This window comes from Marmota marmota, unplaced genomic scaffold (genome assembly GCF_001458135.2).
Source record: "Marmota marmota marmota unplaced genomic scaffold, marMar, whole genome shotgun sequence".
NCBI classification, from domain to species: Eukaryota; Metazoa; Chordata; class Mammalia; order Rodentia; family Sciuridae; genus Marmota; species Marmota marmota.
Window position 1 is genome coordinate 17,509,078 of NW_026000221.1, and position 21,207 is coordinate 17,530,284.

Here is a 21,207-nt window from a genome sequence, read left to right on the forward strand (position 1 = left end):
TGGCAGTTTCAGGAATACTCACAGTAAATTTCTGAGATATTTATGTGCCTATAATAAACAGTCATATAATGAGGGAAACAAACCCAAGTAAAACATGACTTCTCTTCCAATCTGCCTTATGCTAATATTTATAGTCATAAATCTGATCAGGAAATGCTTCAGTGGCTGACTAGTGATCACAGGACATATACCATCTGCATTAGAAAATAGAGTAAGGCTTCCTGATTTGGCTTCAACTTTCTCTGTTTACATCACTACAGTCCTTATTGCTGGACCTTGCCATCATGGGACCTACTAAGTTTGGGTGATGGTATGAAATATGGTCTCTGGGCTTCTAGGCCTTGGCATATGCCTCTGCCTCTCACCTAGAAGTATCAACTACCTTTATTTACCTCTGCTACTCTTAGTCATTATTGAAAGCAAATTTAAAGGTCATTCCCTAAATGAATACATGGCAAACAGATGAGGGTCTAAACCATTACAACATGATTCTCTCCTGCAGTAATGTGGACTATTTGATTATTGGAGATTTGTCTCAATAACTTGGAACATGGATGTAATTATTTGTTGAGTAACCAAATAGCAGAATGATGAAAGAATAAATGAATGACAAAAGTGTTTTCATCAGAATTCTCAGGAGAGAAAATCTGGTTACTTGACCTCCTTGAGCTTAATCATATGATCTATTGAAGAATAAATTTAAAGTCTACAATTAAATTTCACTTATCTGTTTTTAGGGCAGGACTGTTTCTGATGGTACCATTCAAATTGGCCACAAACACCCTAATTTTCAGGAAGACAGGATTTAGTGGGTTGAATGGAGGACCCCCGATAGACATGTCTAGGTCCTAACCCCAGAAAGCTGCCCCTATTACACTGGCAAAAAAAGTCTTTCCAGGGGTAATTAAGTTAAGGATCTGCAGATGGTATCTTCCTAGACTACTTGGGTATTTTCTAAATCTAATAGCAAATGTGCACTGTATAGTTTACCAACTCTTGTGAAGTTCAATAGAAAGGAGAGAGGGAGAAAGTGATTAGTATTGATGCTAACTTTAAGATAAAAATTTCTAGAGAGAGTAGGGTTTTTTTTGTTTTACTATAATTATATGTAATAGTGCAAACCATTATGTCATATTCATACATAACATTATTTTATCAATCTCATTCCCCGTACTTTTTCCTTCCCTTCCTCTTTCCTCGTGACCTGCTTATTCTATTCTATTGATCTCCCTTTCATTATCATTACCATTATCATTACTATTATTGCTATTATTATTATTATTTTAATTAGTACATTATAATTATAGGCAGAGTTCATTGGGGCATTTTCATACATGGACATAGGATAATTTGGCAGATTTCATTCCTCATTACTTCCCATACCTTCTCGTCCTTTCTCCCTCTTAATCCCTTTCTTCTGCTCTATTGGTCTCCCAGGAAGGTAGGTTTTCAATGGGCCTCAAAGAAAGGGTGACCCTAGAGAAGCAGAAGGATGTGCCTCTCACAGGTAGGCACAGACATGGTCCAGTCAGAACAGAAATAGTGAGAATATAAATACTGCAAAATGGCCCTACAAGGAAAGTAGGAGGTAAACACAGAAGACAAAAATCTCATCCTGTCACTGGAGTTAAACTCAAGCTCAGCCTAGCATGCTTGTAAACACTAAAACTGAAAAATAAAATATACTTCCTGCTGACAAAAGTTAACAAGTCAGTGTCACTAAGGTCCTAATATTCTGTATAAAAAGAAAAATTCCCAGCCCATCTACTTCATTTGTAGTTGTCACTTATTTTGAACCATATCCTTAGTGTTCATTTTAGGGCTTACCATGTGCATTTAATTTATCAGAATTGGGTTCTGATTTATAATATCTGAATTCAAGTATTTTATAAAATATGCTCCTCCTATACAGCTCTACCAGCTTTCCTCCCCCTTTTTTTGTGGTATCAATGTACATGTGTGTTATGAATCCAAATTATATTGCTATAATTATTGCTTTATAAAACTATATTTCTTTTATATAATATGGAAGAATTAAGAAAAATATATATACATTCCTTTTTCTCCTGTTTTTTTTTTTTTTTGTTATTTCTGGTTTCTTCATTTTTCTCCCGTGGTTTTGAATTACCACCTGTCATCATTTCCTAAGCCCAATAGACTCTTTTATCTATCCATCACATTTTCTCTGTTATTGGTAAATGTGTCTGTTCACAATACTATTTAAAGTTATCCCTTAGTATCCATGAGGGATTGGTTCCAGGACTCCCCTTTAACACCAAAATCCACAGATGCTCACGACCCTTATATAAAATGGTGTAATGTTATTTATAACCTATGCATACCCTCTTTAAACCATCTCTAAATTATTTGATTTTAAACCATCTCTAGACTATTTATAATATCTACTACCTTATAAATACTGTTTAAATCTTTGTCATACTATATTGTTAGGGAATAAAAAGAAGAAAAAGATAGTTCAGTACAGAAGTAATTTTTCTTTTCAAATATATTCAATCCAAGGTTGATTAAATCTGTAGATGCAGAACACTCAGATATGGAGGGTCAGCTGTGTGTGTGTATGTGTGTGTGTGTTTGCACACGTGTGTGTATAGTTTAACATAATTGCTTTTAAAACAATTAAGAAAAAGGAAAGAAGCATGTATTTACACAATATTTTATAATTGCATAATTATCCTTAAAGTTTCTTTTTAATTTTGTTCCATCTGGATTTGAATTACTATATGAAGTCTATTTTCAACCAAAGAATAATAAAAAAAAAATTCTTTACCATTTTTATAAGGAGTATTTTAGTAACAGATTTTCTAAATTTTTGATCATCTGGGAATTATTCTATCTTTCCTTCATTTTTGAAAGGTAGTTTTAATGGATGTAGACAGAATTTTTCTTTGAATATTTCCAATGTATCATCTCTCTATCTTCTAACCTCCATCACTTCTGATGAGAGACCAACTGCTGGTTTTACTGGGGTTTTCTTATGATGAGTTTTTGGTTGTTTGTTTTATTTTACATGTTTCTTGCTTTCTTTCATTTCTTTCTTCAAAATGTTCTCCTGGTCTTTTAGCGCTTTACCATGATATGTCTGTGAATCTGTTTGTGTTTATTCTACTTTGAATTTGTTGGAAGAATTCAGGATACATTGACTGGAATTGTCCCATAAATTTGGGGAGTTTTTAGCCATTGTTTGTTGGAATATGTTTTCCTTTCAATTCTTTCCTTTTATTGTTCCTATTATGCACATATAAAGGCATTTAATATTGTTTCACATTTCTCTGAGGTTATTTTTATTTTTCTTCATTCTGTATTTCCCCTCTTTTCATGCCTGGGTTCACTAATTAATTCTCTATTGTGCCAGTTCTAATATACCTTTTAGTCCCTCTAGTAATTTTTTTCATTTCAGTAATGATATATTTCAAATACAGAATTTTTATTTGCTTTTCTAAAATTTTCATCATAATATTTTATATTTGATGTGAATTATCATCACACCTTCCTTTACTTCTTTAACATATTTCTTCCTTAAATTCTTTGAACATGTTTAAAATGGCTACTTAGAACTTTCTGTTAGATTGGATACATGATCCATTTCACATGTGATTTGTTTTCCCTTCGTTTTTCTTGTATGGATCATACTTTTCTATTTGAATATTTGTTCTCTTACTTGGAAGCCACAAGCTAGACATTCTAGAAATATAGGTACAAAAGTGTATTGGGCTTAGGAAATGATGACAGGTGGTATTTCAAATGGACATTCTAGAGAATAAAATACGTTGACTTCCCCCTCTTTCTGGGTGTGGTATTATTGTTTGCTTATTTGCATAGTGACTTTCCAGCTTATTTTAATGAAATATATTTCCTCCAGCACTGTGAGCCCTCTATCTTTCTCCTCTGGAGATACAGTCCTGAGTAGTTCCGAAAATATCTGGGAAAACAGTAGCATTGGCTGGGCTTGCTTTTACTTTCTCTATCCCAGACCACATCTTGCTATTAACCTTCACTTGTTACCAGCTGATTGTACTATTGTTTTCAACAATGCCCTGAGCCATAATTTGCTCCACAGAATGATCCATTCATATGTAGGCTCTTTTGAAGGAACAGTCCCTAGGAAGTGTTGAAGATTTGTTACTGTTCCTAGAGAGATCCTGTAGCTGAATCTATCCCACACTTGTCTTCAGCAACTAGGGAGGCACTAGTCTATATCACCAATGAATTTACCAAATTTACAAATATTTCCCCATGGCTTTGCATACCCAAATTCACTGTTTTGTGCTCACCCTTAGGCTTGAACTTTATGTTCATTTGTACATGAAGTTGGTACCTTCCCAAGAGATTCAGAGTTCTCTGCTTTATAGCCTGCTTCTCTTTTTCACTCCCAGGAAAACTCTCCATACTGTGGCTCTAGAACATTTTTCTAAGCAATATCCTACAATAGTCAATTTGTCATGACTATAATGAAATAGCTAAATCAGGATAACTTTATACAGAAAAGAAGTTTATTTTGGCTCATGGGTCTGGAGGAGCAAAGTTGAGGCACATCTGCTGATGTCTTGGTGACAGAGTTTTGAGCCAGTACAGGGCCTCTAAAGGAAACATACAAGAAGTGTGTATATATGTGTATGCTTATCTCTCTCCCTCTTTTAAAGCCAACCGAAATCAGTCATGAAAACTCCATCTAAATGTCATTATCTAATTCTAAGTAAGCTTTGAAGATCCAAGTTATAAACATCATAGGTTAATTTTCCATCCACTTACTATCTTACCATGGGGCTTAAATTTCAACCCTTGAGAGACATTGGAACCATATCCAAATCATAGCACCCTGCTTTAAGAACATATTTTGGAGGGGAATAGAAGTAGGTAGTAGCCTCGGTCTTCTTGACTCACCTCTATCAGCATAAAAAGCCATGACCAGGGTTATAAGGACCCAAATGTTCTTCATGATACCTTGCCCAAGATAGGGTTTCTAACCCAGGAATGGGCACTTGGTAGAAGAAGGCAAGTCCATACATCTCCACTACAATTGCCTACAATTTAGAAATGATAACATCCTACCCCTGTGGGTAGATAGCCCTGCAGCTAAAGCCTGGGGGGAGGAGGTGCAGTTTGTGCTTGGTGTACTGGTCTGCAGTGATTTTCCCATCTTGGTTAACAGTGACTGTGGAAGGACTAAACATCTGGTTCATATACTACAGACTCCCTTACATTTAGTATATTTTTTAAAATAAACTTTGTTTTACTTGCTGTGCACTTAAGACATTTTCAAGAGACTCTACATTTCTTAAAATGTTTTTCACCAGTTCTTTTAGGGACTGGGTTTGTGGACTTTCTCCTATTGTCATGTCCTAAGTCTAAACAAACAAAACCAAAACAAAGCCAGTTGCGGTGGTATACTCCTGTAATCCTAGAGGCTTGGGAGGCTGAGGCAGGAGGATAGTGAGTTCAAAGCCTGCCTCAGAAACTCAGCAAGGTCCTAAGCAACTCAGTAAGAGCCTGTCTCTAAATAAAATACAAAATAGGACTGGGGATGTGGCTCAGTGGTAGAGTGCCCTTGAATTCAATCCCCAGTCCAAAACCAAAACAAAACAAAATTTAAAAAAAGAAAAGAAAAGAAAAAACAGTGATTCAAACAAAGACAAATAAAAGTGAACTATGTGTTAAAAAGCCTTCTTGGAAGAAATGTAGTATCAGCTAAATCTTGAGGGGTAACAATTGTTGCTGGGAATCAAAGGTTCTACTACTCTTGATTCACCAAAGATCTGGAGACAGGTTGGTGAAGGAAAACTTGTCTTATTCAAAACAGACCCTGAGGACGACAGAGTATAACTTTTCTGTCTCAAACATTCATCTTTGCAAGGGCTCAGGGGATAGAAACAGCTTATATAAGAGAAGGTGGGATGCAGAGGGATGAAGGCAGGATATACACCTATGTAGATTTAGCCAGACTGTGCTGGTCTGAATAAATTCCATTTCATTTCCTTGATGTTGGACTTGACTAGAAGGTAGTGGCCATTTTTAGCAGGAGTAAGCTCTGTATGTAGAAGAGAAGTTACTAAAAATTTGCCTTTAATTTTAAAGGGTCTCCCTTACACAAGGAATTCAATAATTAGAAGAGGAAATTATTAAATTTTTTTTAATTGTTGAACTGCCAGATTTCTTTTACATGACAACCAAGGATACAAAAATTCCAAATATCTGATAATACTTTATTACCATGTGACGTCATAGGGCAGTGAAAACAGTTCAGAGTTTCTTTTCTAAAGTTTTAAGGAAAATACTCTAAAATACTGAATGGAAAAGAAACACTACTGGGGATGTATCTCAGTGGTAGAGCACCGGTCTACTAGCATGTTGTGATCCTGTGTGCTATCCTCAGGATGGCAAAAAAAATAAATAAATAAATAAATAAATAAATACAATGCAAATAAATAAAAAGATACTAATTCAGTATTAATTCATTAACTTAATAAATTTGAGCAATTATTAAGTGCACCAAATTAACAAATTTGGGTTAAATGTAGCATATTAATTGCATACCATTGAATTCTTTACAGCTATGAAAGGTGTATTTAAATTTAATTCTGAGCTTTCCATAGGCCAAACGAAAGAAAAAAAAATAATTTTCAAAATGCCTATTGCTATTTATATTAAAAGCAATTATTTGTAGATGTGATAAGAATAATGGAATATATCACTCACTGACAAAACATTCTTGGCCATCTATGATCATCCAAAGAGTTAGAAGATAACACCCAATCTTACCATGCTTCTACCAAAACAGAAAAAATGGTGATATTTTACTCTGAGCTCCTGGAATAGATAAATGACACTGTATCCCCAATAGCACTATGAGAAAAGATGCATAATTTATGTTTAAAATTATCCCAAAATTAGCTCATGGAACTTTTCTCTTCTTTAAATATATTTATTTTTTAGTTGTCAATGGACCTTTGTTTTATCTATTTTTACGTGGTGCTGAAAATCAACCCAGTGCCTCACACATGCTAGGCAAGTGCTCTACCCTTGAGCTATAACCCCAGCCCACTTTTCTATATTTTATACTTGAAATTCAGACCCTGTTGTTCATCTAGGCCTGAGATCCTAAAATGTATTGCAACTGTGAAAGACAAAAAAAAGAGAAGGGAGAAATAGAACCTGCTCCTTGATATAATTGTCTTTTTACTGAAATTTTACATATGTGTGCGCACATGTGTGTGTGCAACATGACAGAGAGGGAGGACAAAGAATAACATCTTAATGTCCTATCAACCATGATCATTGACTTTAACTCAATGAGATTAATAACATTTTCTTCACTTCAGAAGAAATAAAATAATGTTTAAGATCAGGCTAGCTTTTCCTTGAACCTTATATTTTCGAAGAGTATATGCCGATTATTTGCTCTCTGTTCTTTATAATTTATTCAATCTATCTTGATGGTTGGATAATTATTAATGGAATGGTTAAATTAAACAAAAGTATTTACAGAAGGCTTCTATAGCTATTTTTATATATGTGAGTTGGTATAACATATGAAATGGAAAGATTTCATATTGTAAAAATAAATGAACAACCAACAGTATTTGGGTTTTCATACGGAGAATCACAAAATAAAGGTAATCAGTTAAAACAATTTTGCTGGGCTGAAATAGTTGCATAAGAAGAATTATGGAAGTTTAACTGTAGTTCTTCAGGGAGGTTGCAAATTATGAATGCAATACTGATAATATTAGTGGTGATTCAATTCATTAGATACACTCATCCTGCTATTTGTATTCAAACTTCAAATTCTGGTCAAACTTGAGATAAGTATTTCTAACAAAGCTAAAAATATTTAATGAAATGATACAAATTATTTAACTGAATGTATTCATGTATTCATATATATGTGTGTGTGTGTGTGTGTGTGTGTGTGTTTTATAAGGCTGTCATTCATATTGTCCTATGAAATTGGCTCATGTTTAGACGGCCAAAATTGCATTTGAGTTAGGATTTAACTGAGCAGTTTTGATGAAGTTATATAATATTGGAAAGTGTTGATTTCTGCATCTAAAATATGGGGATTGCATTACTTACTTCATATCTATTTTGTGAGGAATGAATGAGATAGGATTATGTGAATTATTTTGCCTCACATACACACTTGATGTTAATGGTGCTCTTGATATTGACAACAACAGTAGGAGAGGCCTAGAATGTCTTGGATTTGTCCCGTATTATGTGAGCACTTTTATTTTCTTCACATACAGTATTTGCAATCCGTAAATAAAGAGTTAAGTGATTGGACTTCAGTTTCCTTGAGAATAAAATTTGGTGACATAATATTCATAAGATCCTGGAGATAGTAGGAAGCAATGATAGAATGCCAAACTTCTTTTATTTTTTGCAAACATTACTTGTTTTCTTCCAAGGAGCTTCTGTTAAGCTCATGGTCACGATAGAAAGGGGATATAAATCTTTAAATACAAAATCATGTTGTTTTTAAAATGTAAACTTGGCAAGGTTTTGTTGAGTAAATAAAGAATAAAATGTTAGTTACTTATCTTAGAGAGACATACATTATATTTTTATCAGACTTTTCATTATATCAAAATTAAGGAGGTGCGTGCTTCCTCCCTGAGTAAAGAATGAAATTAATTCATCAAGACAAAAAAAACATCAAAAGAAATGGGACACTTGAGACATTTGATGCCATCACCTTGATTTTTCAGGAACTGATGATATGAGCCATTACTAAAGTGGCAGGATTCCATGGACTACAGTATTCAGTGCAAATTAGAACCTTTGAGAGCAGCCGTGGGAATTAACTGAATCAAATCTTGATTTATAACTAGTGGGGTTAATCAGCTGTAAAATTGTGGCATGAATATGATGATTTGGTGTGTACTTTAGAAGATTCTATTATATTTTAAAAAAATTATGTAAAAGTTGTAGTGATCTGAACCTAGTCAATTGTCAAAAGAAGTTTGATGCATCAAATGCAAGCCTGTTGGTTAATATTCAAAAGCCAAACATTTTTCCCTCTTGACTTGCTTATAAATATTCAATGCCACAGAAACACAAATAAATAATTGGCCATCTCCAATGCATTCTGTATAATTTACAACAGATCAAAAGATTATTACATGGTACAGCCAGAGTCAAACTATGTTGCATTTATTATAAGTGAAAAATCATAAGTTGGTGCAAGTCAGCAATTTATTAACGGACCAGATCTGAGTGTGTATAAATTTATGTGTGTATGCATGTGTATGTGTGCATGTTTGTATACACATGATTTCTTAAATCAAAAGACTTACAGATTAAGGAATTGAGTATTCATCTGGGAAAATCAGAAGAACAATATTATTTTTTTATGCTGATTACATTCTTTATAAAAAATGACAATATTAAAATAACTTGGGCTGGTCCTACCTCAAAATATCCCAATGTCATTCTAATGAAGTAAAAAAAATCAACAAAGTGTGTAATTCCCCATCTTTAATTTTATCCATTTTATAATTGTTAAGGACCTCTTCTCAACAAGTGATTTTATTCTGGCCTTATGCGAGGTTTTCAGGGTTCATCTCTAATATATGTACAGCCAAAACAAGAAGTAATCGCTCATAATGGGTTGTGTTCTCCCCAAGACAAAGATAAATCTTTGTGGCATACAACATTTTTCTATTAAATAATGGGCTTTATCAATAAAATAAAGCTTGATTTATCAAGGAAACCTCTTTTAAATTCCTTCAGATGTTCTTTTATTTTCAAGCTATGCTCCATCAAATGGTGTTTGAAATAAAAATTTATGTTTTTTTTTTTTTTAATTTTTCTAAGTAGTCAAGCACTTACTATGTTTCTTTATTGAGTGGTCAGACTCCATAATCATCATGTTGCAAAAAAGCCTAATTAAGGGAAGTGGAAATAGACACAGAACAGAGAAAGTTGAGTTGCACGTTCAAATGAAATACCATCCATGCTGATGTTATCTTTTCCTTCCCATAGGGAACCACAGTCAGATATCACGAGTACCTGTTGCTATTAAAGTGCTGGATGTCAATGACAACGCCCCTGAATTCGCATCCGAATATGAGGCATTTTTATGTGAAAATGGAAAACCCGGCCAAGTAAATATCTCCATGTTGTTAATGCTGAATATGTTTGTATACAACTGTCTCATATTTAATTAACCTGCATTATAGTGTGCATTTGCATCATTTATGATCTATGAAGTCACAGGCAAGAAACACATTCAAATGGGAACAGAAAAGGGATATTTTTCTTCTTGAGATGTTAATTCTCTTCCTACTTAGACCAAATTGGCTCCTAAAAGTGGAACAACCTGCTGTGCCATGAACCTAGAGCCAAATCACTCTTAAAATACACTGGGATATATATATATTTTTTTTCTTGGAGTGATCAAGTTTTCATCTTAACCTTCAAATGACAGGAAGCCAGTGAAGAGCTCATGGGGAGGCCACTTTTGTTTTATCAAACATGAATAGCACACAATAGTGGACCCCAAGAAGAAAAGTGGAAGTTGTAGGAAGTGAACATTGAAATCTGTACAAATGTAGTTATACTTAGGTCTGCCTAAGATGAGCAATAGTTTTTAGACATGCATGTAAAGCACTTAATAATTGTGTATTGAGGGAGCCTTTATTTATTTATTTTTAACCTGCCTCTGTAGCATAGATAGGGACCATGAAGACAGAAAAAAAAAGAAAAACCAATGAAAAATTGGAAAGACAGAAAGGAAAGGATAAAGGAAGGAAGGAAGGAGGGGGGGAGGGAGAAAAGGAGGAAGAGGGAAAGGGAGGGAGGGGAAAAAGGGGAAGAGTTTAATCAAGAAAGAAGAATAAAAACAAAAGCCTGCTATACTCTGAATGTCAAAATGGAAAGAGCCTATGTAAAGTTCTATGTAATAGATTTATTTTAACAAGGTGCCAAAGTACTGTATGTTTAAGAAATTTATCATTTTTCAACTTCCTAATTTATTTCTGGATGGTGACATTTTAATTTAAATAAACAGCAGCTGACAGCATGACACTGGAGTTGTTAATCCAACTATTCTTGTGCCTCATGTGGGTGTTAGGAATTAAACTTACTATTTGCCAAGCAGCTTACCTGAAAAAAGTCAGATTTTTTTTTCCTAAAGAAAGGAGTAGCACTGTAGCTCTGTTTTTTTAAGAAAAAAAAAATATTGCAAAGGATGAATGTGTTACCTTCCCATAAAACTGTGGGCATTTCCCCCCTAGACTTGTCTCATGTATCTGAAGGACTAGAATTGTGTCCATCTACCAAAATCTGACACTCCCCACACACAATAAAGCTAAAATCCTAATAATAAAACTGATTAATTTTTAAACATATAGACATCGTGTCCTTGTCAAAATATTCAGTTTAGAAATCATACACTTCTCTTCATAATATTCTAACGATAATATATATGTTTCTTAACTTTACCATATGGACTTGGCCTTTATCAATCATATTTTTGAGCATCTTCATTTGTGATTCTTTGAGGATGGTGTGAGGTGTTTATGGTGTGTGTGTGTGTGTGTGTTTGTACACATATATCAGTAAATCTCATTAAGATACGTTGGTGAAATGAATTGGCAGAGAGAGTTTGATCAAAATATGACAGGTTAGTTTCAAGTGTATCAAGGGTATGGTTGTTGTGTGGACCAGAAAATTGCTGAGCTAATGTAGTCAATCACAGATATTAGCTAGATCTTTGTGATTACACAAAATCTTTACAGTACTTTAGAATTTAAATAAAACTTCATTGCTCATGCAGAACTCATCACACAAGTTCAGAGAGTCAATGACATTGACATTTTAAAAACTCAACATTGGCTTCACTTGTAATATTGACAAGCATGCCTTTTTGAATCTCTAGGAATCTGGAGGTTTGCCCTGTGGATTTTGAATGTTTCCAAGGTTTTAATGATTTCTCAGCAGTTCTTCTTATCTTCAGAGAAAAAAAGATACATTGTTTCCTCACCATTTCTATGCAAGATCAAAATAAAAAAAATTTGTTTCTTTCTTTTATGAACTTCACAAATTGAAATGAATGGCTCATTCTGTAAAGAAATGCTTGTGTTGTATGTGTGTGTCCACTGCACCATGATATCCCCTGACGAATCTATTTAAGCATGTTTGGTAGAGGTTGTTTGTTACATGAAAATATCAGATCTTGGACTGTTTATCATCATCCATGGACCTATGGCTGACCAGTTGAGGCATTTAAAATTGTTTATATAACTATCTTCAATTACTTGAACTCTTTGTGTCAGCCAGAATTCATTTTTGATTCTTTAAATCATTATTAGGTCACTTCTGATGCTCATATACATTGCTTTTATATTGAATACTTTTCAAAATTCCTATTTGCTATTTACACAAAGTAGTTTTCATTTTTAAAAGTTAGACATAGATACACTTTAATTCCTCTCATAATGGCACCACACAAATGGGTGAATCACTTTGGAATTAGAATATTTCTTTTTAAAAGATAACAGTCATGAAAAATAATGTCCACACTGACTTAGCCCTAAACACATAGTTATTTCAATAATTTTCAAGAATTAATGTCTGCTTTAAGATAACCTCAGAAAAAGAGTGAAAGTGACATTCAGATATCTTGTTTGTCTGTAAGGTATGGATTTAAGGCTAAGCCCAAAAGAAATTAGCTTTCTGGGAAAAGATACAGATGGAGATCTTTAGCAATAATCTAGTTATTAAAACAAAATTTCAGTCTATATCAACTTTTTGGGCTGTGAGGACCTATGTAAAACATCTTAGAAAATGAAAACTAGTATCAATAAAAACACAGAATCTATTGCAATTTTTTCTTATCCACAGAATTGGACTCATCTAAACACTCTCAGAATTTAAAAGAAGGACAAAAAAGCAAGACCTTGTTGGTCCAATGTGGTCATTTATCTCCTGTTCATGATGTAACTGTGCTAAAAGAAGTATAGGTATACTTTGAAAGTGGAAATGGAAATCATACCTGCCCTACCACTTTCTCATGATTCTGGAGCAAAAGGTGACATCCTTTGGATTTTCTCCCTCAAGAGAGTAATGATCAGTTTCAGAGGGAGAGAGAGGTCACAGTCCACTATAGAGCATATATCTGAATCCCTCTTAAATTAAATCTTTTTAAATAGCCCTTTTGTGAGAGCATTAAACATTACTATAGCATTTTATGATTGCTAGATTCTTCTATTTGAAACAAATATCTAGTAATTTTAGATGATTTACTTTAAGTCAAAAGTTAGGACAGGGTGTATATCTTCTGTACAGTCTCATTCAACAATTGGCCCCAGTATATCTTCTATGAATTGCTTGGTTCTAGTTTAGTAACCTAGATTAAAAAAAAATATTAAACTTATGTTTCTGTGTGTCCAAGACAAAAACTGGAATGTTTATTGGAGATTCCAAATTTAGAAAGCAAAATATATGTGTGCCACATCATGTGTCCGATAGTGTGATAGGTCATTGAGTATCAAGTATGTGCCAGGGCTTGGGTAGGCACTGGAAGTTTAGTGTCATGTGACATGAAAAAAAAATCTCCTTTCATCATAGAATGTTCTACGTGGATAAATTAGAAATGATAGATTTTCAAGTAAATGCCTCAAGTCCTCTGACCAGAAAGGAGACTGAAGGGTTATGGGGAAATGGAGCTATCTCAAGAAAAGATCTCTCAATCCAGGACATGTTCCACCAGGGAAAGAATGTTTTTATTAAACTAATAGTCTGAAGAGACTGACAATCTGGCTGGACAAACAGGTAACAAATGTGGAGAAATGGGTATCTGTCCTCGGAATGCTTGACAAGCCACTCTCAGAACCAAACATGAATGGAGGGCCTTTCAAAGTTCTGTTCTACATCTCATCTCCTGAACAGGATTTGCTAGGGTTTTATTTCAGATACTCTTATCTTGCTTACCATATATAGAATTAGGTTGACTTGCATCAAGTTAGTCATCCGTAGGGGCTAAACCGAAGACTGTCTTTCTATGTGTGAGTCAAGGGCTCTTGTTTAGTCTCAGAGAATATTCAATGTTTGAAAGTTAATTAGGTGACAGACAGCTTGAGGCCTATTTTTCCTCCAAGAAAGAGCTTCCACTTTTACCATAAATAAATCTAATGAAGTATAATTTGGGCTTCATCACCATCCATACCTAGCTGAGATCAGTTGTTTAGTGTCAAGTAATTATATCTGGGTTTCATAAAAAGAAACCAAACCAACAAAAAAATCCTTTGGTTTACCTTCTCAAATATCATATTTTTTTTTTATCTCTGGACAGCACTGTACAATATAAAGTGTGTTTATTGTTGGGATATAACAGTACAATATATGTATATGTATATATTTTTTCACCCATGTGATACATATCTGGACAATATTCGGCACATAAAAGATATTCATGAAATTTGAAAATTGTTTCTAATTCATTTCAATCAGTAATGACAAATATTTTAAGACTTAATTTCTTAGCTATTACCATGGAAACAGGTGTTTTACTCATGCACGGCATACATGCTCACTTCTTTGGATAAAAATTCGTCCACTTATTTATTGAACAATATTATGCGTCTACAAGATGCTAATCATTGTAATATGATCTGGGGAAAATATGAAAGGATAAAAAAGTGTTCTTATGAAGCTTAATGAGGAAGATAGATTATAAAAAGGGTAGAATGAATAAATAATATAATTTAAAAATTTGAAAATTGGGTTGAAATAAATATTAAAGCAACTAGGTAGAGGAGAACCAAGAAGTTGCAGGGAGAGAAAATTACTTTTTAAGTGGGCATCATTTAAACTGAAATTGGAAAAACGGGAAAGGACAAGGCATGAAAGGACCCTACTAGCCAGAAGTATCAGCACATGTAAAGACCCTGAAGCAAGAAAGACCTCGGTTTGTTTGAAGAACTGAAGACATCTCTGGCTAGATTGCAATAAGCGAGAATGAAATTGGACAGAATGAATTTCATGTCCAAATCAAATATGTACACACACACACACACACACACACGTTGTAAAGGAAGAAACTTTAGGAGAGACTGTAACTGTGAAAGATAATGGTAGTTTGGTCTGAGGTGATAGTTATAGATAAAAAAAAGATGTAATTGAGGAAGCTGCTTGCCTACATAAAAAAAAATAATGCATACAAACATCTAACCCATAATCCATATTTACTACCCTGGGAGTTTGGTGTTGGCAACCACATTTCACAGATATGAAAGCTGAGACTGTGAACAAGAGCACAAGTTTTACCTAAGGTTATGAAAAATGGCAGAGATGTGTTTCAAAGTCAACTCTTGAAGGCATCAAAGTTCTTGCACTTTCTAGGTTCTCATAATGCTTTTCCCGAGGAAGCAGAACTTTGAAATTCCTCTGCCTGAATAACACACCTCTTAGAAAAAGAGTCATGGGAATAAGATTCTTATCCAGAGCAAGAATTTGTTCAAAAGACATCAACTTCTGTGACCAATAACATACTTTATTCAAAAGCAATACATGAGATCTTAAACGAAAAGAAATAAAGTTTCAAAAGAAAAGCCAAGATAATTATCCCTTGATAAACACCAGCAGCAAATGAGTTTGTGACTTTATTTATTTATTTTCATTTTCTCTGGGTCTTTTTCTATAAATGTGAAACAATAAAATGAAATTACAGCATTTTATAACACTCATGGAACAGTAAATATAGGAGATTTAATTTTAACTTTCCTGCCAGCAGGAATCTTTCATGATCTATCTGCATACACAAGAGGGAGACAGGATTGATTTTAAAACAGATAAAATTGATGGCCTCAATGAAATGCATAGAATACAATTTTCACTTTATTTTGGGTGGAGTAAGGAGATGGTGAATTAATGGAATGCATAAAACAATAAAACCATATGTAGCAAAACATGTCAGGAGAATCATTAACAGAAGAATGGCTTTTTGACAGAACGACAAAGCATAAGTGAAAAAAATATAATCAAATGGTTTTTAATTAGAATGATCTAAACATGAGTAACACGATATTCATAGATATACATAGATTTATAAGCCCACCACAAACTCATAATTATCAGCAATTACAGGTTGAGAATTCCTAATTCAAAAATCTGAGATCCAAAATGTTTCAACATGCAAAACTTTTTGAGCACTAGCATGATGCTACAACTGGAAAATCTCATACCTGACTTCAGGTGACAGGTCATTGTTGAAACAGGCACACTGAAACATTCTATAAAATTAACTTTGGGCTGCATGTGTAAGATATATATGAAGCATAAATGAATTTCGTGTTTAGTCTTGGGTCTCCTTCATGGGAAATTTCAATATATGTATGCAAATATTCCAAAATGTGTGGGTAAAAATTCTGAAACTTCAAAACACCTGTTGTCCAAGCATTTTGGATAAGGGACACTCTGGACCTATATTATTTTAATCAGTCTCATGGTCTAAAAGAAAAATATTCTTTATTTTAGTATTTGTGTTTGTTCGGCTTTATTGTTATTGTTATATCTTTATGACTTGGTTTGGAGAAACACACTATAAATGATTCCTAAATGGATCAATATAATAAAGGACAAGAGTATTGGAATAACTGTACCTCTGATTGTTTACAAGTGTTTTATTGGCCAAGGACAGAAAGGACTCATACTTAATTCTTTTTTTCCCCCATATGAATTTGTGTGTTTTTTCAAACCCACTGTATTGACATACAGGAATACACATTATCTAAATCTTTTTAGAATTCTTTGCTTATAGCCTTTGTTAGCATTGACTGACCCTCTACTGTGGTCCTAATCTAGTTGAGATTGATGATCCACAGATCAAATGGTTCAAAATGGATTTTTAAAATTTTAAGGGAGTACAGACAGATGTATTTCTATTTTACTTTAAAACTACAAATTACTGAAAAAGAATTTAGGATGGGAGAATATTAGACACTGAGTAGGCTTGTTTCATTTGTTCATAGAAGCAATAATGAGTATAAATTGGAAAACTCTAGACAGCAAGATGTTTTAGGACTTTGCTTTGTGCAAAGCACATAAACTAGATATAATCTGCTACTAAAGGAGCTGACATATATTGGAAAGGCAGAGTAGTTAAATTAATTATAACAATGCTATTATGACCAAGCTATGTAGACACAACACCTTTACATCATGTTCAAAATGCTTTCAAGATATTTGGGTCTCAGGTAGCATGTTGGAGAATAGCATTTCTAAATGTGAGTTTTTGAGAAAAACTTGGACTGAAGCATATCAATCTGTGATGTGTTTTGGAATGTGGTGTGTGTGTGTGTGTGTATGCATGTGTTTTACACAATAAGCTTGGGAACACTGAATTAAATAGCATTATCTTCTGTTTGTTTTGTTGAACTCTGAGTTTCCCTCACATTTATAAATATGTGTGAATCTCCAACAGGATAATGTGGTATCTGGCTCTTGCCAAACACAATTGATTATAAAATCTTTCAAATTTCCCTCAAAAGAAAAATAGAGTCACTGGTCAAGTGGACCCAACTGGAAAAAAATTTGCTCTGGGAGAATAAACAATAGGGCCCATTTTCAGCTTAGGAAGTAAAATTTATAAATATTGAAAGAAGTCATCAGAATATATTCCCATTAAGCCATAAAGTGGGAGGTGGAAAGAGGTAAGACAGGTAAAGGGAATTGATATTTCTATGTTATGCCGAAAAGTATGGATTTTATTCTAATGAAAGTTAGCAATTGATGGATCCATAAAACAGGGCAGAGTAAGGGATGAGGTAGTGTTTTGTGTTTTTTTTTTTTTTGTTGTTGTTGTTTTGTTTTGTTTTTATTTCTTTATTTTTTACTAATGGAGATTAAACTCAAAGACATTTTTTTTTCACTGAGCTATATTCCTAACCGTTTTTATTTTATTTTTTTTTATTTTGAGACAGGGTTTCAGTAAGTTTCTTAAGGCCTCTCAAAATTGCTGAGGCTGGACATTAACTTTCGATCCTCCTGTCTCAGATCCGGGAGCAGTTGTTATTACAGGCATAGACCGCTGCACCCATCTGTTTTTAATACTTGTAATTTCATTAGGTTACAAAACACATGCGATATGCAGGATCCAGCAAAAGAACATAGAAAGCAGAATAAACAGCAAGTTCCTCGCTTTGTGTGGACATATTCTTGAGCAACACTTGTTCTGTGTAGTTCAACTGAGTATTAATAAAGGGGAATTTAAAAACTGACACAGAAGTGCCATAGTGGGTTAAAAAGGCACAATTCTCAGGTGGTCACCTAGAGGACTGAGGACTTCACTTAGTGCTTAAACTTATGAGAATTGATGAGAACTCATCTTTTCCATCTTGCTGTTGCTCAGAAGGTCAAACCTCCAACCTACATGCTCTAAATGGTCACATATGACATTTAGGAAAAGGGGGTTCCATGCAAGAAAAACAAAGTGAAAAGATACTTCAAATGGGTAGGAAAAGAAAAATCTGGCTAGAGACTGGATTACTGTGCAAATTATCCAAAACGTTCTGGCAATGCCCTGTAAATGGAGAGAACTGGGACTGTGTTCAAACTACTTTGTCCAGTTTTGAAATAATTGTGGATAAATCGGCCATTGTGTAGATTTTGATATAATCTCTCAAATGCTTCTATTTCCTCTTTCTCAATTAACCTTCATTGTTAAAACTTGATTTTCTATTTCCAAGGACACCATTTTTTTTTTTTTTTAGAAATTAGCTCCCATCCTACTTTATTTTTCTTCATTTAGTTATGGGCAACACAGACAACCTGATAAAAGCCACTAATTTCCCCCTCATATGTAAATATGTAAATATCTTTACAAAATTTCACTTTCATGTTGGCAACTGTAAGACACATGAAGCTCATCTGTGGAGCTGTCTTTCTTTCCCACGATGGAAAATATTGATCTAGGAAATAGACATTATCATTTCAGGAAAATTTATATGCATAATCAGAAATTAACTAGAAAAAAATAAGAGAGTTAATAGAAAAATTTAAATTATGCTATCCCTTCTGCATCAACTTTGACATCCATGTCTTTTTTATTGACCCATTTATATCACTTTCCAATTCACAACACTGCAGGATTTTCAGAAAAGTAAAATTAGGTTTTACCTGGGAAGGAAACAGGGTGCTTCAATTGCATGGTCAATTGCATGGCTATCATTTTGGAGTCTTCCAGAACAATAGATATATGTTTCCAAAGCTTTGAAAAATATTCCAAAAGTTGTGACAGATGAGTGCTCACTGACCTCGTCCACACTTAGGGAAAATTATGACTTCCAAATATTCACTTGTTGTGAATTTTGCCAATCAGAATTAATAGGGAACATGAGCCACAAAGATATATTAGTTGTTTTTACACATTCTCCAAAATATTGAAAGCTCAACTCCCATTTAATAGAAAGGTATGAATAGCATGTAAGAACATCAGCAAGATTTTGAATTAATATTGGAAAGGAGGAATGTAAGAAATTTGTAATCAGGCATATCTGGGATGAGAAATTATATATAATGTCTTTGATGCATTGGGATGCTGATATGTCTCTGAATGCCTACTTCTCAAGGCATTGAGAGGAATGGTAAGAATGTGAAATATGTGTACCATCATTTATTTATTGATCCATCATTAACTCATTTAACCAATACTTATTAAGTAGTTGCCATGTGCCAGACATTGGTCTAGGAGTAGCTCTAAGAGATCCCATGATGTCATCATGCTTGTTAACAGATCAGATCACCAGAAATGGATTGTTGCCTGCTTGTCTTTTCACAAGTGATTAATGGCAGGGATACTCTACTACTACTAAGTGTTTCTGAGATCATGTAAAATAGTCCAGAAAGGTTTAGTAACACTGTTAATAAAAACAACCTGATGTAGATTGGAATTAAAAAGTACAAGAATATTTTTAGAGTGTCAGATTTATGCTATGATATACAACTTTTAACTTTTCTTCAGTTTCTTGCCTTTGGGAGGTGTTCTATTTCAAATCAATAGTCTCAAGAAATAAAACAGAGTCAGCCAGTCATGATGGTGCACACCTGTTATCCCAGTGGCTCAGGAGGCTGAGGCAGGATGATGGCAAGGTTGAGGCCAACCTAGTGAGACTCAGCCTCAGCAACTTAGTGAGACCCTGCCTCAAAAATAAAATAATAATAATAATAATAATAATAATAATAAAGAAGAAGGACTGGAACTGTGTCACTCAGTGGTTAACCATTCCTGGGATTCAATCCCTGGTAGCCCTCCACTCCCAAAATAAGAAAAAGAAAGAAAGAAAACTAAAAGTCAGCTCCCATTGAAATTCAAGCACAACCTGGAATTCATTTCCTCATGCTGACATCCCAGATATGCTATTTTTCCCTCCTGATACAGTTATATATTTTACTTTTAGCTTCCCCTGAAATTCAACAGATTTCACAATAAATTATTAAACATCAGATTTGTCAGTTGCATCCTAACTTTTATGAATAAAAGGGAAACACTTAAATGGAAAGTTAAATGCATATTCCTAAAAATCTATAACCTCTCCAGAAATTCTGACATTATTCCCATGAGATAGCTCTTTAATTATTTTAAAAATCAACTGAGGTCATAGTAGCTCAGGGGTGGAACGATGCACTTTTCATTTTCCAACTACTCTGTGCGCCTATGCAATATGCCTCTCTGGAGGAGCACACTTTGAATAAATCTGTTTTTTCCTTTTCTTCTACTGTTTAAAGTTAAGTGTATTCAAATGTTATTACATCAATGAAAACTTCAGCCTTATTAATATGGGTCTCTTAATGCATTTTAATGGCACAAAGTCCTTCAAATGATCTACTGGACATCTAATATTAGATAAAATGCCCAGGCAGGGGCTATCTGCATTAAAATAAAATGAAGTGTCAAACATGGTTTAACCCAAAATCTTAACCACAGCCAGTTTAAGGGATATTTGAAATAGGATTTAAAGATTTACCATTTTATCATTTTAACCACTTTCTTATCAACACATCATGCACTAAGTTTAATATATGTTTAATGATACAAACTTACTCAATAATTATGTGGGTTGTGTGAACACCATTCTTTTTCCTTGACTCAAAACTGTGGTTCTTAGATGTAAATGTACACTTGATTCACAGAAAAGGTTGTTGACCCTGCAGATTGCCAAGCCATATTCTGAAACTTTCTGGTTCAGT

General features: G+C 33.9%; 1 protein-coding gene across 6 annotated transcripts in view; it reads left to right on the plus strand.

Annotated features, from left to right (window-relative positions):
* Positions 1-21,207, plus strand: part of Cdh8 (cadherin 8) — a 356,401-nt gene that overhangs the window by 261,880 nt on the left and 73,314 nt on the right. For all 6 annotated transcript variants that reach the window (XM_015488796.2, XM_048792057.1, XM_015488797.2 and 3 more), the window contains exon 9: positions 10,003-10,124. In XM_015488796.2, the coding sequence (XP_015344282.1) occupies positions 10,003-10,124 (122 nt within the window). The remainder of the gene's footprint in view (positions 1-10,002; positions 10,125-21,207) is intronic.